The 22,067-nt window shown below is 40.3% G+C and overlaps 1 protein-coding gene across 1 annotated transcript in view; it reads left to right on the top strand.

Annotated features, from left to right (window-relative positions):
• The window catches only part of trip4 (thyroid hormone receptor interactor 4), a 74,307-nt gene extending 58,738 nt beyond the window's left edge, over positions 1-15,569 (top strand). Inside the window, exon 13 of the mRNA XM_029428786.1 lies at positions 15,197-15,569. Coding sequence (XP_029284646.1) covers positions 15,197-15,261 — 65 coding nt within the window. The 3' untranslated portion in view covers positions 15,262-15,569. The remainder of the gene's footprint in view (positions 1-15,196) is intronic.
• The last annotated feature ends 6,498 nt before the right edge of the window (positions 15,570-22,067 follow it).

Here is a 22,067-nt window from a genome sequence, read left to right as displayed (position 1 = left end):
GGCCTTTAGTAAATGCAGCACAGATATATGGAGAAAATCCATTTAAAACAAAAATATAGCTACTACGATACTGTAGTTCAGAACCTTTGCTTCCTGCTGTTTGTATATAATAATACTTTAATATCTAAAGTGCTGTAAGCTTTGTGTGTATTACACTGACACTAACTGTCTCTATCGCTAGTAGAGCGTAAAGGCAGAATAGTGGATTGGGAGAATAGTCTGTAGTTGCATCCAGTAAGTGAAGTAGAAATTTAATTTGTTAAAGCAATATCCCAGAGTCTTTATATTCTCCAGGATCTTAGTCAGGACAAAGGAAAACATTAATGCTCAGAAACAGTTCTGGGGGGAAATGCTAAATATATCCATAAAACAGAAATCCTGCCCTTGATCTTACAATATATTCATACTTTAAACAACAAGTGATACACAGTTCACAGAAATGATTTGATTTTCATCTGTAGCGCCCATGTTGTCTCCAGCTGACTTCTCTGTTTTCTTGTTAGGTTATGAATGAACCCTGTGGCCATGACAATACCATCTACTTGAAAGGAACAAATGATAAAAAACATGCACTTTAACTCGCAGTACTTGCGGCCTCAATACTATTTACCCCAAAAGGCGGCATGAAGTGATGAAAAATCTGTTTTAGCTTTGTTAAAGCCAGAGCTTTATTTGCAAAATATCTGTAGATGATTAGAAGATGTGTGTAAAAATATGTGAAGTACTTCCCATGATACTTTATCAACACTGCTGAGCTCCAGTCCTCTCAGTAACAAACTGTTCTGCAGCACCAGCTTATTGTAAGAGCGTCGAAGAGAAGTGATTGATTAGCTGTGAGGCTCTGCTCGTATTTCCAAGAATCACTCATGGCTGCAGGGGAAACCTGCTCTCTCTGTTAGGGAACATCAGCACAGGCAACTCCCAGTAACTGATGGACCTTCATGCTCAGTCATTACAGGTTTCCCAGCAATTGTGCTTGTAAATCCAGAGCCAGTGTTTCTTTTAAACTGGTGATGTTTAAATAACGGCCCTCTTCAAAAGAACGGCTCAGGCATCAATGGTGCGATGACTGAGTAGGACATGAAACACATGGCTTCCAGAAGGAAGATCCATCTACATTACTCGTTCATAACAATTAGTCCTTTGGTGTGTTCTTGACTTTCCCCAAAAAGTGACTTAGACGAAAAATAAGTAACATGTTCTTCAACAATCGGCTGTTATAACAAATGTTTTAATTTGGTTCTGCAAGATCCTCTTGCAGTCACTTTTACTTGTTAGCATTTCATGCCATTAAATAAAGTAAAGTGAGTGCTCACTAGCCCTTAAAGCAACTTTAACTTCAGTTTATTTATAATGCAATGTCACCCAAAGTAGTGTATACAGGTTAAAATATAAACACACAATTATGTAACTTTTGACAATGTAGCTTTGGATGAACATCAGCCACTGTGGCCACAAGTGGCAATTACAGAATAATGCTAATAAATGCTTAAATGGTGTACTAAAACAGTGTAACAAGAGCGTAAAATTAGCAAATTGACAGCAATATTTTAAGTTTAGTGAACATTAACTTGCACACACTAGCATTAGCAACCCAAAGCGACCAGTACCAGACCAAGCTTTTAACCCCTGAGTGAAATGAATTGAACAAGGATGCATTTTAATGCTTGTTAATTGTCATTTACAAGAGAATACAAGTGCCATTTCATCTTTAAAAATGCAAAGGTCTTGCCTGTAACACACATTCTGTCTATAAGCAACTTGTTTGTTAAAAGAAAAGCTCCTTCCAATCCAATTTTTTGCCTGACTGTTCACACATCAGCTGAGCTTTCCTTGTTGTTCAGTTGTACAAGAAATGAAGCGACTTTTGAGAAGTTGTTTATCATATATGTTTGCAGTGTGAATATCGGGTAAGAGGGGAAGGAAAGGCAAATGCTAGAGCCAAGTGACTACAGATGGGAGCCATGACACTAGGTCTGAGAGTAGAATCATTACATTCAGCATTGAGTCTGTGTTGTTACGTGACCTTAATTTAACAAAAATGTTTAAGTCAGGAAGTTTTAAAATTGTAACAATGTCAACAGAAGGCTAAGTAATGATCATCGACCAAGTGCTCAAACGTTTTAGAACCACAGACCCATTTACTGTAGGCTGATGTTTATTTTTACACCCAGCATAGCCTCCAGCATGTAATCAATATGTATACTGTGTGACTCCATTGTCTAACTCTGGGTCAAGCTCACACAATTGGATTGATTACTGCCAACAGGCTTCTTTTCCATTAAATAATAACAATATGTGTGTTGTTTAACTCTGTGGTGTATGGACTCATCCATTATATACAATACATTTATACACTAAACATTTAGCTCAGGCTCCACTTCTGTCTGCCTCAATTTGCGTTTCAGTTTGGTTCATATTTGCGGAGACATTTGGGAATTGACCAGAACAACTAAAGGCTTAACTGTCTATGAGCAATTGAAGGGTTTTCCCTGACCTAGAAGGTCATAACAATGATGTTGTTAAGGATAAACCCCCTCAGATTTGAACTGCTTGTCAGGGTGTTTGAACTACTAATCCTCAAAATAAAAGCTTTACCCTGTAACCTGTAAGGCCAATATATATGTATCAAACATAAAGTGGTGTTCCGACGGCTGTTTGTCAGCTGGAGGTGGTCTTCATCACTCAATTTTATCACTTTCTGAAAAAAATAATCTGACAATCACACTTGCTTTCTGCAGCAGCTAGCCAAGTTCGTGTTGGCAAATAAAATGGGCGCGGCTCCAAATACTTAACAGATTTTTCTCTTCTTCTCCAAATTCCTCACATTGTTACTCGTGCCTCTGTGCTGTGATCTGGGATCAAGTCATTGTGCTTTCAGCGAAGAGGCTTGAGAAGTGGGACTGAAATTAGAAATCAAAATCCAAGCAAAAGGCGCAGTCTTAGGCAGAGACCTCATTTAGGATCCTCGTGGCCTGAGAGTAGAAGCTAGTGTTGGGTCTATTTCCAGTTTTGCCAGTCCGGTTCGATGTACGATCTTAAACCGAACAGGAATTTATCATTATGGCACGTTCTGACAAATTGAAACAAAGCAACCTGTGCCCACGGCGTCGCAGCACTAAAACCAACATGTATTAGTAATAAGCAAATCAAATCAAATCAAATTTATTTGTATAGCCCAATATCACAAATTATACATTTGTCTCAGTGTGCTTTACAGACTGTACAGGTTACAACATCCTCTGTCCTTAGACCCTCGCATCGCACAAGGAAAAACTTCCTAAAAGAAACCCCAAAATTAAAGGGGAAAAAATGGAAGAAACCTCAGGGAGAGCAACTGAGGAGGGATCCCTCTCCCAGGACGGACAGACGTGCAATAGTCGTGTGTACAGGATAAACAACATAGTACAAATACAACATTTGACAGAAATTATGTTGTGTTGGAAAAAAAAAAAGAAATAGAAAGTTTGGATGAATCCAGGAAAATGTCAATAAGGCTTCCCGGTGTCCAGCAGGACCAGGTCAGCAGGCGCTGTCACGATTCATGATCCTGACGTAAACTTTATCAGTGGCAACCTGCCACATGAGAGACAGACACTCCGGGGATGATACCCCGGATGGTGAGTTAGTAACATACATTTACATAAATGCATACAGATAGAGAGGGAGAAGAAGAGAGGGAGAAGAAGAGAGAGGGAGAGAAGGAAGAGAGCAGGGAGGTGTCCCCCGGCAGTCTAAGCCTATAGCAGCATAACTAGGGGCTGATCCAGGGCAAACCTGAGCCAGCCCTAACTATAAGCTTTATCAAAAAGGAAAGTCTTTAGCCTACTCTTAAATGTGGAGAGTGTGTCTGCCTCCCGAACACAAACTGGAAGCTAGTTCCACTGGAGAGGAGCTTGATAGCTGAAGGCTCTGGCTCCCATTGTACTCTTAGAGACTCTAGGAACCACAAGTAACCCTGCAGTCTGGGAGCGTAATGCTCTAGTTGGTTTATAAGGTACTATGAGATCTTTAAGATATGCTGGAGCCTGACCTTTAATTGATTTGTAAGTCAGGAGAAGGATTTTGAATTCTATTCTGTATTTTACCGGGAGCCAGTGCAGAGCAGCTAATACAGGAGTAATATGATCCCATTTCCTTGTTCTAGTCAATACACGTGCCGCTGCATTTTGGATCAACTGAAGAGTCTTAACCGACTTTTTTGGACAACCTGATAACAATGAGTTGCAGTAATCCAGCCTTGAAGTAACAAATGCATGGACTAGTTTTTCTGCATCATTTTGAGACAGGATGTGTCTTATTTTTGCAATGTTACGTAGATGAAAGAAGGCAGTCCTTGAGATTTGTTTTATGTGGGAGTTAAACGACAGATCTTGATCAAAGATGACGCCAAGATTCCTTACAGTGGTGCTGGAGGCCAAGTTAATGCCATCCAGAGCTTCTATGTCATTAGAAAATGCGTTTCGGAGGCGTTTAGGGCCAAGTATAATAACTTCAGTTTTGTCTGTGTTTAACATCAAAAAGTTGCTAGACATCCAAGTTTTTATGTCCTTAAGGCATGCTTGAAGTTTAGCCAATTGATTGGTTTCATCTGGTTTAATTGATAGATATAATTGGGTATCATCCGCATAACAATGAAAGTTTATAGAGTGGTTCCTTATAATATTGCCCAAAGGAAGCATATATAAGGTGAATAGAATCGGTCCAAGTACAGAACCCTGCGGAACTCCAAGACTGACTTTGGCTGTCATGGAGGATTTATCGTTAACAAGTACAAATTGAGATCGCTCAGATAAATAGGACTTGAACCAGCTTAGTGCGGTTCCTTTTATGCCAACACAATGTTCCAGTCTCTGTAGTAGAATGTCATGATCAACAGTGTCGAAAGCAGCACTGAGGTCTAACAAGACAAGAACAGAGACGAGTCCTTTGTCTGAATGCCAATAGAAGGTCATTGGTAACTTTCACCAGTGCCGTCTCTGTGCTATGATGAACTCTAAATCCAGATTGAAAAACCTCAAATAAACTATTATTATGTAAAAAGTCACACAACTGTTTTGCGACTGCTTTCTCAAGGATTTTAGCGAGAAAGGGAAGGTTAGATATCGGCCTATAGTTGGCTAAAACCTCTGGATCAAGACCAGGCTTTTTAAGAAGTGGTTTTATTACAGCTACTTTAAAGGATTTTGGTACGTAGCCAGATAATAAGCAATATGTCCACGTGATTACAATAATATGCCTGTTTAAAAACAGTACACTACACCAGTATCTAACTGCGCAGTTTACTGCCGAGCCGAGGCTGGCAACATGAGGGAGATCATATTTCAGTAGAGGGGGGAAGACATTGTGCACATTGTGTTTGTTTAGTCGACAGTTAATTTGTTTTTTGGCGAGACGAGACGTGGCAGAGTAAGTCTAAAGGCGCTGAACCTCTACGCTTGTGTTCACCGGCATTTTGGATCCTCACAATAAAACATAGATGAGGCAACTTTCTAAACACTGCAGGAAAAAAAGTTATGAGCGGCTGCAAAGTCGAGTGCCAAACCTAGCGTTAAAATTTGGTTTAACTGTCCGGTGTTAGGCTTGATATAATACTACCGTATTTTCCGCACTATAGAGCGCACTGGATTATAAGGCGCACTGTCAATGAATGGTCTATTTTCGATCTGTTTTCATATATAAAGCGCACCGGACTATAAGGCGCATTAAGCGAAACAAAACAGTCAGATAAGTCAGTCAGTCAAACTTTATTAAACGTGTTCACAATAACTCAACATTGTTCAAACGTTAATGAACGTATTCACAATAACTCCCAACCTTGTTCAGTTGTAACACATAAAAAAAACAGTCTGATACCGCCAAATCAAACGTCATCTTCTTGCTTCCTCCACTTCCGTACCATTGATTCATTAATGTTGAATTCTCTCTATTCCCATGTTCTACTGCGTGACTGATAGCCTTGAGTTTGAAGTCCGCGTCGTAAGCGTGTCTCTTGACAGGTGCCATTTTGGGGTCCTTATACACACACACTGTAATATTATGGTGAAGCACAGTATGTATTACTCCGCGACGCTCCTGACTACGGTAGCCGTAATGCTGCAAGCGGTGCGTGTTATGCAAGTACAGCGTGTATCCCTATGCGTAGCTAGACAGTTGGCTAACATGCAAAAGTCCTCCAATAAAGATGCAAGGTTTGCTTTCTTGACTTTACTGTTCTTATTTTACTTCGTAAAAAGACAAATAGTTTCCAAGGCTCAAGCATCACAGACACAAACAGTTTTTTAGCGTCTCTGCTCCACGTGTTGATCTCGCAGCTCCGTAAACAAAGATCCTCGCAAAGCAGAAGCGCTCACTCTGACACGCCCCCAGCAAACCAACAAACCAATGAGCGCTCACTCTGAGTCAAAAAACATGTCCCAACTCTATAAACATAGAAATAGGCAGCACAGTGCGGCTTTGTAGTTTACAAAAGTCGTACTAAAACATTTTGACAGAGCGCCGTGTACCATACAAAATCGCTTCGAGATCAGTAAACACAACCAGAATTAATCCATATATAAAGCGCTCCGGATTATAAGGCGCACTGTCGCTTTTTGAGAAAATTAAAGGCTTTTAAGTGCGCCTTATAGTGCGGAAAATACGGTAGTTTGAAATTGTAGTAATCGGCCCAACCCTAGTAGAAGCTCCTGATGCTCTGTGCTGGCCTGGTTTAAATAGTACCTTCTTTCAAACCTCAACAGGAAGAAAAGAACGTTAACTTAAAGATTCTCCCAGCCTTATTCTTGCAGTGCCTAGTGTTAATATTCTTTAGGCAGAGTAGAGGACTGCCTATTGTATGTTCCTCCGAACTCACCACTTTTTGTAGGGCCTGTTCGATGCTGTTTCCGTACCAGGCAGTCGTTCCCAAAGTTCACTCCTTAGTCTTGCTGACGTTAAGGAGTTGTGAGGAGATGTTGTTATTCGGACAGTTTCCTTCACCTGTATTTAACTATAGTCTGTCTGTATACCAGCCTCTACTTGTGGATTTGCACAGGAAGAAGTTATAGTTGTTGGTAAATACATGAATACAGACTTATATCTGCTTACATCTACACCAGGGGTCTTCAACGTTTTTCAGGCCAAGGACCCTCAAACTGGTGTAGCGTGGAGCAGGGACCCACTACTGTATATATTGTATAGAAGAGGCTTGAAGAGGTCCATGCGACGGGGCGACGGGGGACAGGGGACGGGGTGCTGTTTGGTCTGGATGAGGTACGTGCGATGGGGAGTGCGTGGCGCGAATTTCTTTTAGTTCACCCCTCTCTTTTCCTCCGCTCTCTCTCTTATTGTATTTGTTTGTGTCGGGAGCGAAGTCCCGCCCCTCGCAAAACACAGCGGAGGAGGGAATGTGAATGCGCAAAGCAACAAAAAAAATAATTAAAAGAATAATAATAATAATAATTGCTTTATCTACAAACAATTTTACGACCCCGCCCCTGCAGTACCTCCTCGGACCCCCTGTTGAAGACCTATGATCTACACTAATGTGTATATGCGTTTGGTTTCGGACCAATCAACGTCCTGTGAAGAGCTACTGACAGCTACGAGCGTGGTTTAGGTGGTACTGAAGCTGCCACCTACGTTGATCTTATTGGTTGACACCTGTAATAGACAGATGGGTTATCCAATCCCCTGCCAAGTACTTTTTTTGAAAGTGTCGGCCCTTTTTCCAATTTTGGCTTCTCATATGGTTCTGTGTAACAAACCATCTGGCGCGCCAAGTTATATGAATGCTAAATAGGGGGACTTCTATACTTAAAAGTCAATCGCAGCTTTACATGGAACTAAATATCATAACAATAACAATCAGTAAATCCTCATGCGGGGGTGTGGGCGGAATATAATGCAACACTTAGTTAATATCTCAGACAGTTTATGGATTTCACAAATTGAAGTGAATTTTAAATTGCTATTAATTATGAAAGATTTAATTAATCCGAGACCACATGCTCATTCAAACTGTTCGCTTATATTTATTCTTAAAACATATTATATTAAATAAAGCAGAACAATTCTCAACATGCTATCAAAAAAAGAAAAATTGAATGAACTGATAGCAGGTACAATCTATGCTGTAGTTTGCATTAGAGCACTGATGTGTCCTCACTGCTCCACATACACCCACCAACCAACACCACCTTTGCTGTCCCCGACTTGTCTGGCATTGGTTCTCTAGCGAGTTGTGACGAACTGTCATGTGCGTGACTAAACCAGCTCAACACTGTGCTGCTAGTTGGAGAAATCACTCAGCCATTACAGCCCCTCAGTGTCTGTGAAAACAGCTTCAGGCAGGGAGGTTTGGACCAAGAGATGCAGAGAGACTGTTTTCTCTGCAGTGGGAAGCATGGTTCATGCTTCTCCCTAACCCCTTGCAAACAGCATGCCAAAGCAAGTCTCAAACAGCACCTTCTCTATCCACTTGTAAATTCACCAGCTCGGCAGCACAGGAAGGGAATGTAAATTAGGTGTGACTAACAGCAAGATGGGAATCCAGGCGGTTTTTCCCCTCCTCTCTCGCTGTTCTCCCCTGGCTACCGAGGGTTTTGTACACATCCACTTTCCTGCAGTGCTCCAGGCTGTCGGCTTGGTTTCACATTCAGAATGAATTCAGCTGGAGGTGTACTAAGCTGAGGCCAGATAAGGAAAAGAAGATAGAAGGGCAGTGTTGCTGAGCTGAAGTCAGAATGAAGCCTTTTTTAAAAAACCTATTGGATTCATCATGAACTGGGAGCCCTTTCACTTCATCTTCAACACCATTGGACCAGTCACGCTTCCTGAAATATGGGAAATACAACTGCCACATTTGATTTATCAGAAGCATTGTAGCTGCATTGACTGCTGCAAGCCTTGTAGACACATTCTTTTTTTGTGTTAAATTATAAGGCTGCAGATGCAAACAAATCCCATAAAAAGACTCAAAATGAACACCAAATTGATCCTATTAACAGTGAGTACAGCTTGTGTAGCCATTGTGCCATAAAACTCCATTGTTGACCAAAACTATTAAAAACACATCAATGAGCCACATATGTATTCATTACAATGAACATTCCTACTCAACCTGGTGCCAGAAATACTCACTAGTGCACCGAATGTATATTAATCCACAGAAGGAAATAGTACCCAAGAAATGCAATATGTTCTCCTATTTGAGCAACTCTACTAAAAACTACAGTACCCGGTAGTCTGAAATATCTCTATAACTATTAGTTGGATTATCATGATTTTGGTGATTGCCTGACTTTTACAGGTCGAAGTTTATACTTATCCATTGAAATAACTTGACATCCACTTTAAGGATTGGCTCAACATGGATTACAAACAATACTGACTTCCTCTTATTGTTTCCTACTGACTTTTCCTCTAGCAGCTGCTAAAACTGATGACATTCCCATCAGCTTTAGAGCTAATCAGCCAGTGTTAGCATGCTAACAAGCTAAACTAGGTTGGTGAGCTTGGTAAACATTAAACCTAAACATCAACATGTTAGCATGCTTTTGTTATGATTAAGCGAAATGTAACATCCAACCTCACCAAGACGCTAGCATGGCTGTAGACATTAAAAGTTAAACTATACACGTGGCCCGTTTCTAAAGATGTCTTTGTTACGAATAAATGGTCTTGGGGCGGAGTGTCATGGACAGTGAAGGGAAGTTGGAAGATGTAGAGCAGGGGTAGCCAACGCGGTGCCCGCGGGCACTTGGTCTCCCGCAGAGACGTGAGTCGCCCGCAGGGCATGTTCTAAAAATAGCACTAGTCACCATGAAGCGCCATCTAAAATTTGTATTTAATTGTTTTGCTGTTTTTATTTTATTTTATCAATAACACTTGAATTATTCTTTATTTTAAAATGACAATATTGAATATAGAATTTAAAAAACAAATGTTTTATGTATATATGAACTCTGACCCTGTAGGGATGCAAGCTAAATCTCCATTTCCCTTTTCGCTGAGACAAGCTAGCGGGAGCAGCTTTTACGCTAAACACGGCAGAAAAGCGAAAGAAAACTAACTATTTTCACAATGATTGGGAGGAAGAATTATTTTTTACAACAGTGAAAGGAAAGTGATACTTTGTACTAAAATATAACCGGTGTAATTTTGAACAAAATGCTACAAATGTGCTCATTCATACAAAACTGTCAAAGATATTTACAAAACTATCAGAGATGTGATAACTCTGACTTTCAAATGTTGAAATAGATTGAGAACATAAATACATAATGTTTAAATATATCTGTTTCCTACCATAAATCATTGTTAATAATCATTGTGAGGAATAATTAACATTAACATGTGATCAGACAGACTCTTCACATGTATGAATATTTATTATGATTATTATTATTAATTATAATATTATCATTAAAGGTGAACCGTGCAACTATGTTGTTCAGGAAGCTTGTATCAAACAAGTAGCCCTTCGTATTATTCAGTACCCTTGAAGTAGCTCTCAGTATCAAAAAGGTTGGTGACCCCTGATGTAGAGAGACTGTTTTTGTTGAATTTATTGACAAAAATTAGATTAACACCAGCTTTATCTACCAGACCTCCAGCATGAGTGTTTTATATTTTGTATAAACTGCAGATGTGTAAAATGCACTGGTGGAATATATGCCTCCCCATCTGTTCCTTTGCACCATCTTTGAATTCAAACCATTAAATCCTGCCATTTAGTTTCAGATAGTTAAAGCCTTTTCACTCTAAACCTTTTTTTTTACTCTCCAGGCAGTATACTTGTTATAGACTCTGAATTGGTTATTGTGGGATCCCAGTGGGAATCAATGTAACAGATACTGTTGAAGGTGTTACATTCAATCACAGAGCTGGTGGTGCTCCACTTTAAGCTTTCCCCTTTCTGTGTCATCATTCGTTGGAATGAAGTAATTTCCTCATGTCAAAAGTGTGTCATCAGAGGGCGTATCAACATGTGGATAAAGTGTATATGCATAGCTGTTCTAGGTTTATTATCCAGGTGCTTTGGGACCAGTGTGTAATAAAAGATACAAAATTCAGCCTTTTTTATTCTTCAGTGCGTAGGCAGTTACTCTCACAGAAAGAGAAACAGCAACCAGCCAATTATTCTTGTGATTATTACTGCAAGGAAGCGGATGGGCCTGCATGTTATTGATGTCAGCGAGGATGTCAATGGACCTCTATTTCAGCCTAATAAATACTCTTTGCACTACTGCCCCTGGCTTTTCAAGGGATTATGTGAGTGCGCTTTCCATCAGCGATGAGTTGTTTTCTTCCATTATGTGTAATGGGAATAGTATGCATGCAGTCATATTTGTGAATATGTAAGCAGAGTATCCAAGTGTAGTATATGTATGAGCGTCTTTGTGGCTGAGCGTGTGTTCGGGAGTGTGTTTTACGGTCTTGATGATGGAGCGCCAGCCCTCTGCAGACAACCTGTGCTTATTTTATGGCCTCCTCCCCCAGCTGCAGCATGTGGGCAATAAACCTTTCTCCAGCAATCTCCAAACAGTGCAGCAATCAATGGGAAATTATCTCAGCCAATCGATGGGCCAGCCTTTCTATTTCTCCCTCTCTCTACCTCTCCTGCTGTCCTATCTGTAACCCTTTCTCCCACCTCCCCCTCCCTCTCCTCATCCCTTCTGTCTCATTTTTGCTGTCTCCCTGTTTTTTCCACCCACTCCTGCTTTTACTTGCATTCCCTCCAGCTCTCTCCGCTCTACTCTGAAATGCGACAGCTCAGCAGCTCCAGAGCCATTAACAAAAGTCGCCTTCACCCAAGGAATATGTAACATTGCTGGATTGACTTTCCTAGCGAATATAATGAGTCTGACTTGTTCATACAACCAGAGAATACTCCCCCTGACAGACGTGACAACAAGGCCCACTTACTGTACTCTCTGTTGTTATTGCTGTTGTCCTTGGTCGTTCATGGCCAGATTCTCAAAATCGCGTTATTTTTCAATATTTTACTCAAGGATTTATTTTAATTAGTTGAGAAAATTGCCTTAAGGACACTCTCAGCTGCCCTTTCACACATGTAGAATACAACAGGAGATTGTCCATGTCATACATGTTCTCACTTAGCCGGTTCATAATTTGGTCATAAACAACGGAGTCTCTTGGCGTTCTATATTAGCAATGGCTCACTTGACTACTTTTATGTGAAAGGGCTTGTTCCCAGAGAGTTATCACCTAACTGCAGTTCCCCGCAGCTCTATAGAGCTTTATAACGTTTTTCAGCTTGTTGTTTTGTTTTTTTGGCCCCAACTGTTTTTAGTTCTCTCTCGCCGCTCTCACAGCAGATAGCTTTTTTCAGTGAAAAGGCTCTAAAAACCGACTAAGCCACCTGCCTAGCGCTTAATAGCCGATAGACACTGTTAGCACATAGCTAGTGAACATAATAAAGCATTTAGTGGCTTAAAAAAACTAATATTTTCTTCAGGAGTTGGAAACAAAAACACAGTGAATATTGAACTTACAACTGCCAGGTGGCGGTGACTTCGAATAAATGCTAATGTTGCTCCATGTCTGCTGGAAGTGTAAATAGGTAACTGTTTAACACATTTATAAGGTGATAATATGTCAGTGTTGTGTTTTACAGCTTCTTGCGTTACTCCCAGCTGGCCCAAAAAATAATGAATGGATTCTTTCCTACTAGCACTTTCTAAAGGAATTTATGAAGGAAATCTGTATTTTCTTAAATGAACATGATATTGCTGTTTTTTTTAACACAAATTGGAATGAGTTACTCAGTGCTACTGAGGTCGTAGAGGCAAATCAAGCATTGCAAATACATTAAAGTTGTTGTCTTTTGTTGCTATTGGTTAAAATAAATGATGTAGTATTATGGATTCAAATGTTTTTTCTCACTTCATTTTTTGGCTAGAAGATCCCTAACTACAGGACTTTGTATTTTATGTTAAGAAAACTGATCTATCACTTTCAATATGCCTAATACACCCCGAAAAATCTATTTAAAAGAGGAAAAAAAATAAACTTGTGCACGTTGCATTTTCATTTCAGCATCCTTCGGTGTCCTTGAAGTTTATTTTTCATTATGCCAGGATGCACATGGGACTAACTGCTTTGAGATTGGCCAAATGAGTAACTAACACATTTCAACTGCTAGATGTTCATTCCATGAGTGCTTGTTTTGACTTATCCCTTAATCAGTTTGTTTTCCTATCTGTTCATACGCAACATTCATAAAATGTCAAACAAGAAAAACTGCCAACGCCAATTTTCCACGATATTGACTCAAGCTCTCTCTCGCACAACACCCAAATAGAATCAAGAATGATGCATTTCTGTTATAGTGGATTTATCATAAAAGCAATCTTGGATAACTGGTTGGCAGCATTAACCCAAAAATTCCAGCGGTTTTTCCACGCCTAAGCAGTACTCGCTCCTGGCGTAAACCGACAGACACTGACAGGCATTCAGACAAGCTTGGAAATGGTGAGCAAACAGCACTTCTCCTAAACACCTTGTTTATGCTGCTACTACCCACTGAGTTCAACCATAACGTGACAACATGAAAAGAAAGCACAAGTGACAACTACCACCCCTGCCTGTGACACTTGTATCATTTTTTTCCTAAGCCATGAAGAAGACAGCCAGCTAATGCCGTGGTTTGACAAGCAGTAGGCTTGTGTTAAGCATTGAGACACAGGCTTATTCTTTGCCTGGCAGTTAAGGACGTGGTCAACACAGGTTATCAAAACCCAGACGAGGTTGTTCTGCATAGAAAAGGACACGGCAGCAGACCATAGTTTCTGAGAATGAGGAATTTGATCTAATAAGAGAGAAAGGTGTCAGCTACAGTATGTTAGAAGGTCGGCTCCGGTCAGTGGCTGCGGGGGTTTTGTTTACACACCATGGTTACAAGCATTTATATAAATAGTAACTTGATCAAATCCCCCTTTAAGAGTCTCAGCTGTTATCATCTTTGTAAGCTTTCTAGTCTGTGCTTTACACTTAATCCGTGAGCAATAAATTATAACCATGGAGATTCTCACAACAATAGAGGCTACTGTTTTATGGCTTGGAAATGGCAGTCTGCTTATCAGCAAGTTTGTGCAGGACAGGTGCTGATAGCGACAGTTACAAAATCAAAACAAAGTGATTAATGAAAGAATCCCTGACTGTTACATTCTTGGCAGACTAATACACATGCACAGACTTTTACATTCCTTGGATGCACCACTTGAGCACACTGAGAAACTATTGTATTGTAATGTTTATTAGTTGCTACCGATGGCGCTTTCACACATCCTTCATTCCTGTTGTTTTCATAATTCTGTTTACACCTGGTACTAACCATATCTTTTGCCAGAGTTCAGACTATTGTTGCAGATGGCTTCAAATCAAGTTGGTTGATAAAGGTGTCCCACAAGAATCAATATTAGGCTAGTTATTGTATACATGAAAAATATTTATTTTACAACTGAACTCTGCAATGTCCATTTTTATGCTGATGATACCATCTTGTATGCCATCGGCTCGTCTGCAAATCAGGCTTTTACAAAATGACAATTGGACTTTGAAGACTTCCAGACAAGAGCAAAGAGTGTTGATGTTCCTACTCTAATCCATACTCTTACTGGAAATCTTATAGATGCAGTACAGCATTATAAGAAATTGCAGAATGCCCCACAAAAACTGACATCCAGAAGGCATCACGTACCTGTGTTTTCATTTGTATAGCCATGCTGTCTGCTGTAAGTTGCTTGGTTACTTAACATCCTTAGTTGAGTTCAAAGTGAACAACCATGACACTAGATCACAGAACTGGTCAGCAATAAAAGCTCCTCATACCACCTCTGAACTGAGGAAGATGTTTCCAGTACTATGCATCTTACTACTGGAATACATGGCAAAGCAAGTTAGAGACATTTATTCCTCTGAGGGACTTTAAAGTTCTACTTATTTATATTTGTGACTGATTAGTGTATTGTGTAAGTGGGATGACAGCTTTGAATGGCTGAATTGTCTTTTTATAATGTTTTATGTATGTAATTTGTAGAAGACTCTCTTTCTCCGCTGCCTACCCGAGGCCGCCTCTAATCAACTGGCCTTGAGCTCTCAGAAAGGTCATTGTCCCTTTGATGGTGTTTTGATTCATCCCTTCCTCTTTTCTCCCCTCCCACCCTTCCCTTTCGCCCCCTTTCTCTCACAGGGAAGCTGGAGAGTCACTACCACCAGGGTGCCAAGAAGGGGCTGGTCCCATCAGCTGCAGAGTGACGTCAGAGGAGAAGCTGAGAAGCAAAAACAGTCTGATCTCACGGGAACATGGCAAATTATGTTTTCCAAGAATGGCTCCATTCTCCACTGGGTTGTCCTGACATTTAATCCATTATTATCAACGTTGACATATTATCAGTTTCAGCTCTACTTGTGTTGTTAATCAGTGGCATTTGAACTTTACATAAGGAATATTGCTTTAAAGTATACAGAACATAGACATATAATAATTTAGACACATTTCTATATTCTGCTGTGTTTCTACTTGACTGTTTGCAGAAATAAAATTAAAGGATCATTAGGTTTAATTTTGTGCTTCTCTTATTCCAATTCAAATTTGATTTGTCAAAATAAAAAAAAGCTTGTATGTTGTTAAACACGGATGGCATCTTTTAGAAAAATGTTCTGTCATCATCTACTGGTTTCTCCAGGCACAAGAGATTAACTAGAAATTGCTTCATTTTGTTTTAAGTCAGGTTTTATGAGACAACAGAGACAAAAGTATTTCCGATTCAACATGCTGAATGTGCGGCGGAGACTGTCGTCATTAACTGACGGCCTATATCGGCTTGGTGTGAGAGAAATGCTGTCTATCTCTCCTCATCTGGGGCAGGCCTGTCGTTACCCTTCTCACACCTAAAGCCACATTTTGACCAACAATAGAGCTGTGTTAAAAAAACACTGCCTTCTCATTCATTTCAATGAGGGCATTTTATTGGCACAGCAGGGGGAGGGATGACGCAGAGGAGTCCAGCTAAAACAATGTAGGGTCCTCGAGCAGAAATGTTGTTCCTGGCTCTTTAGCGTAATCCAATATCACCCAGCAACACACTGTTTAGACTAATGAAATACATGCATGTGCACATTCCATACCTTGTAGCGTAACTTTAGAATCGTGCTAATCATGTTGTTTACCTTGCAAGCATTGCAAGGAGGAAAACATTGTTACGGCCGTGCCTCAAAAGAGTTTTTAAAAAAACACCATCTAATCCCTCAGACTCGTGGATTTATGATTCAACCTGGATTTCTTGGACTCTGCTGTATCTGTAGCATCATGCCCATGCTGAGGAAAACCCTTGGGTTCTTTGGACGTAAGAAATATTTCCAGTGTACACAGTTTTCTTTCCTTTGAATCTTTTGTGCATGTCATTTGAATCCAGCACGGGAATGGCAGACACTAACATTTACAATGCCAATTTATTTTTAGGGAGGTAACTAATGAGTAAATGCCAGCCATAAAAGGTATCAACAATTGGGTTTACTATGGTGAAAATCTTAAAGGATTATAACTTTAAATGGATTTTGAAAAAGTAACCTCACTTGTCGCCCTGTTGTGGGCAATGCAAAGTCTTAATTTCTCCAAAGATATTAATGGTGGCAATTTAATGCCCCCTCAGCCATTAATCCCCCTCTTGTTAATCACAAAGATGCTTCAACATGATTGTACTTCACAAGCGTTGTATTAACTTCAGTCGCTGTATTAAGATAAGAAATCCTTCCGGACTACCCCAGATTTCTTGCACTATTGAATCCTCAGTATAAAAGCATTCCAGCGCTAAAACCTGAACAATCAGGCTTTTACAGAACTGCACTCAGGTCTTGAATGACTTATTTATTGAATAATAGTTTGGTGTGACTCATTAGACATTGGTTAAGCCTGCTTTTTAAAAAGGTCATCAGATTCATGGACTAGTTCATCATGCCACTTCCTTTAAAAACAAACAAAGATGCCAGATCTTGAGTAATACCTAGTTCTCTTCAGGAACATGCACAGACTAAGACCTCTAAAGTAATCTATTCAGACTTCTTAAAGCTCTTCTGTGCTGATATTCAAATTCACACAGATTTCCGACCTCTTTATTATGAAGTCTTTCCTCTGGTTCAAGTGCTGTTGTGACAGGCTCTGATTGATAATCTGCCAGTGTAATGTAATTCTGTATTTCAACATGTTACCTGTTCTTGCATTGCTGTCTATTTATTTTCTTCCAAATGTGTTGAGTGGCTGTTTCACCTAAGCTGGTTCTTGCCCGAGGGCGTATTTCACCATAGTTTGAAAAGCATAGCATGAATCACAAGCACACACCCATCCCGATTTGTTATGTTTTTGCCTGTGCCTGGCATTGTAATTCGCTGTTGATTAGCTTAGATTTACTCTTGTTTGAGTTGCAGATTAGCTACAACTCTCTGCTCAACTCCATTCAGCAAGAGAACGCATAATTGCACCAGCCCTCCCAGTAATCTCCCACCCAGAGAATGTAAGAGCTCTCTTTTGTAAAGTTTCTCCATAGAAGGTGGGGTTTTTCTTCAGAGAGGCTGCATAAGAATTTACTAAATTTAGTCTGCAGTGAATCAACGATGACAGCTACTTGCCCTGTGGGTGGCCTCTTCTTCTGTCTTCCAGATCAGGGGCACTTCCCCTCGACGAGAACAGACATCCCAAGTTCACATAAACAAGGGCTCTGTGCTGTCATGCTGAACAATTAAGCACATGCAGTTTTTACTAAGCCTCTATAGATAAACCATAAGATCATGTGCCATTGGTTTTTCATGCACAAAATATGTGATGTACTTGTGTGGAAGAAATGCTGCATGTGACCCATTTAAATATAAAAAACTGAGCTACAGTGAGCTGCAGCGTAGCATAAAAACTGGAAACGGCTATAGACAGATGGAAAACAGAAAACAGATATAGCGTGTTAATTAGGTGTTGGTAGTCAGAATTTGTTATATTTGGATAGAGCCCGGCTAGCATTACACCCCCATTTTAGTCTTTGTGCTAAGCTAAGCTCACCGGCTGCTAGCTATAGCTTCATATTTAATGGACATGTGAATGATATCGATCTTTTCATCCACCTCTCAACCAATAATAAGCGAATAAGATAATTTTCCAAAATGTCTAACTTGCTTTAAATCACTCCAGCTCTCTATCAGTGGTGTTTCTATGCTTCATCAGTGTGCCTGAGGCTTTTTCTGCAGCATCACAAACCATCCACCCTGCTGTTAATGATGCTGGTGGAGAGGGGAGAGAGACAAATCAGAGTGGATGAAGGAATGTAGATCTAATATGCAGGGCGTCATTAATTTTGAGCACCAGTAAAAACTCCAGCTGAAATCCCTGTCACCACCCAACATTTATCCAGTTAGCCAAGGTTTTAAAATTGAATTAGACATAAAAAAAAAAAAGGTAATGTTATTCATCATTTGGGCTGAAAAAGATGCCCAGCTGTATCGGCTGATTGAAATTAAATCCAATTGACGCCAGTCCAGCAGTATGCCCTCCTCACCATCATGCCAAGTTTCCAGTTGTAGAAGCAGCAGGACCTTTGTGTGCTTGCTGAGAGACTGATTGGACTGAGGGCGCAGGGTCCCATCCCCCCATCCCCACAGGCCTGGAAGAGGAATTAGGCTTTGGAGCACTTTAGAAAAGGTGGCGGCAGGCTGGGGAACAATACAACCTGGGAACAGCTTGTGGCTCATCCATCTCATAATGTGTCACAGACCGCTGCCTGTCGAGCCAGGGTGATGTACAAAGGAAATATTTAGAAAAAGGATACTGACAGTTTGACAGCAGAATATGCTTTTGTAAAATCATCACAATAGTTTAACAGCTAAATAACCTCTCAGGACTTCACACATACAGTATATCCTTTTAGTTTGTCTTTGGACAGAGCCAGGCCAGCTGTTTCCAGCAAACTGTAGCTTCATATTTAGAACACAAACATGAGTGACCAATATTCTTGTCTAACTCTCTGCAAAAGGAAATAATTGTATTTACCAAAATGTGGACCTATAGCTCATCCAGTCTGTTCACAGTCCTGTGTGAATCATATCTACGATTGCCTGATAGGATACCTTTTATGTAGGAAGGAGGCTTTATAGAGTATCTAAGTAGAGCAGAGTGCCTTTGTGCCATCTCCAGAGTGTCATGGCTCGTTGGCTTTGGTTAGTCCAGAGGTACGACGTGGGCCCCATCTGAGGAGGGGAAGCACATGAACCTCTGAAAGCTTTCATCCCTCAAGGCAAGTGAGTGAAATGCAGAGCGAGAGATCTAAGAAATGAATGTCTGTATGTGTTCTCTCTACGAAGACCTACGACCTGTTTGTACTTAAAGGGCTGGGCAACAGTCAATGTGAATATCTGTTCTACAGATTACCTTTTCTATGAATTACTGTGATCAAAGGGAAACTTTGTTGTTGTCTGTAAAGCTGCACAGTGACCAAGGCCAAGCTGACTTTACAAAAGGGTTGTGGCTTGACAAGATTATTACTGTGAGTCCTCAAAGAGAGAACAGTTGCATAAATTCCATTAAAAATGGATTTGCCATCACAAATGGCTTTCACTCACTGCCATTTCTAAAGATCCACTGATAAGTGATCAATTTAGTTCTTGACCTTTTGACCTTGCTGGACGAGATGGTACCGGAAACAACACAAATGTAGTAGGGGGTAAGAGAATACCATAGAAACACCCAGTATAATAACAAAATCTCCAAACTAAAGAGACTCCTGTGTGTTCATATTATGGTACAATGCCTGTCCACAGAAAAGCCCCCCACCAGGATGTCTTCACAGCTTCTCAGAGCTTCTTAACACATGATGCCACACAGAACACAGTTCACATCATATTCTGTCTTTAAGGCCTCTCCTGTCACGAGGGATAAATCTCTGAACATAGTGATTTGTCAAGCTTTAGTCTCTTGAATATGTAAAATAGTCCCTTCCAGGCTTCTGTTTTCTTAGTAGCAGGCACTGTAACAGATACATAACATGATTACTCTGGATTAACTATTAGCATATTGCTATATGATAGACAATAAATACAAACCCGGTTTTGCCACAGGCTTACAAAATGCGTTTTTATTCTCATGACTGTTCAAATGTAATGATATGGCGGATATAGACATTTGACAAAATTGAAATTTGGAGAGACAACAAAAGAAAATTGTCAGAAAATAATACCTTACAATCACCACTGACAATAAATGTTTTTCTGTAGATCCGTTACATGCAATGCTTCATGACTGTGTGAGTCTATGTTTTTCTGTTTGACTAATTGGGTCGAATCCTCAGTTTGTCCCAAATAAGATGGAGTAAAACAAAAATGTCATTGCTTTCACACTTGATCCTATTTTGTCAGAGGAGGGAAACAAATCATGCTTTAGAAAGGCAAATTAATACATTTTCAACAATCTGTGAATCCCCAGTTTTTTCTGCTACCTAGGATCGTCTAGGAACCAGATCTTTCTTACGTCTTGGCTTTCCAGTATTACTTTATTGACTTAACTGTTCACTGTTGATTAATTCTTGGCTCTTGACTGATTTCATATTTACAAAATATGATTTGATGCTAAGTTAACACAATATTGTTGTTTGCATGACTCCTAACCATTAAGCACTAATGGTGGACGACCTTCGCTGGTGTTTGCGTGGCTATAACTAGACAATCAAACCACAGGGGGAAGAAACAAACATGCGACTCCTCTCCATCTCCATCTGAATATCCTATAACAAATTCACTCCTTTGTATTATTTTAATTTTATACACTGAGAATTTTGACACTCAAATAACATGCTGGAGGGTAAATATAGTAATATATACCCAGTCTCACACTGACAATGCTAACGTGCAGATGTAAAGTTAAGAGATCACCAAAGTTAATACAATTTACCCTGAAGGGGACATCAATGTTGCATCAAATTTCATGGCAACATTTCAGTCAAAACAACAAATCAAACAAACAAGTCAACCTTGTGGTGGCGCTCGAGGCGAAGTCTGGGGATTACCAAAGTCCATATGACTCATCCACTGGGGAACATGAATGTCTGCACCAAATTGCAGTCAATTTATTTAATCATTTTTGAGATAATTTGCTCAAAACAAAAAATGTCCAATCGACAGACTGACCGGCGGCCTGACAGCCTGCCATCCCTAAAGACATGCTTTTAGCATGGCTGCAAATGGGAAACACAAGTAGATGTAATGCAGAAGAAAAACCTGAGGCTTTGTGCCATATCAATTAGGAGAATGGAAATTAATTGGGTCATTGTGAAAACTATTTGTTGAAATCTATTAATAATGCTACAATACTATATCCTATCCTATTATTTGTCCTTGTGTTAGTAATTATTATGTTATTTAGTATCACTTTATTCTACTGTATCTATATTACAGGGCTGTCAGTTGACACAAATCTTTAATTTAAACGTGCTAAAGAGCAAGTCTCTTTCAGATGGGTTTCAAGGCTTTACAGTTTATTTTATAGAGTAATGGAAAGATGATCACACGAATAAAGCCAGCCCCACTTTGATTCCACATGACTGGCTGATTAGCCCTTTTTTCTCACTGATGGAAAACACATGGCGTCCACACAGCTTGTTCATTTCAGGTTTGTAGTTGGTGCAACGCTCCGCAGTGAGACCCCTTTGGTTTTGGAGCCTCAGCCTTGAAGGGCAGTCATCATCAGAAATCAGTCCCCTCCAGTCTCCACTTTGCCACTGACTGTTATTTAGCTTTCCAGTGGAGGCTAGCTGTTCTCTTGGGAAGACATGAGTGTGCCTGCCAGCAGGAATGCATTGGAGGCAATGAAGGAAGATGGAGGATGGATGGAGGAGGGTGAGTAGCTGCTGCTGCTGCTTTTCCCCTCTGTGTGAAAAAGAGTCCATTAATTCAGCCCCCCTCCCCCTGCCTCCCCCCCAGCCCTCCCTGTGCCTGTTGTCTCTGTTTGTTAGCGAGATGATTCCTTCTGTCATGTCAAAGGCAACATTATCATATTCTTGTTGCCTGGGTAACCAGCAGTGCTGGGAGAG

Source organism: Cottoperca gobio, chromosome 3, assembly GCF_900634415.1.
Source record: "Cottoperca gobio chromosome 3, fCotGob3.1, whole genome shotgun sequence".
NCBI classification, from domain to species: domain Eukaryota; kingdom Metazoa; phylum Chordata; class Actinopteri; order Perciformes; family Bovichtidae; genus Cottoperca; species Cottoperca gobio.
The sequence above is the reverse complement of the archived record's forward strand: the minus strand, read 5'-3'. Positions and strand labels throughout refer to the sequence as shown.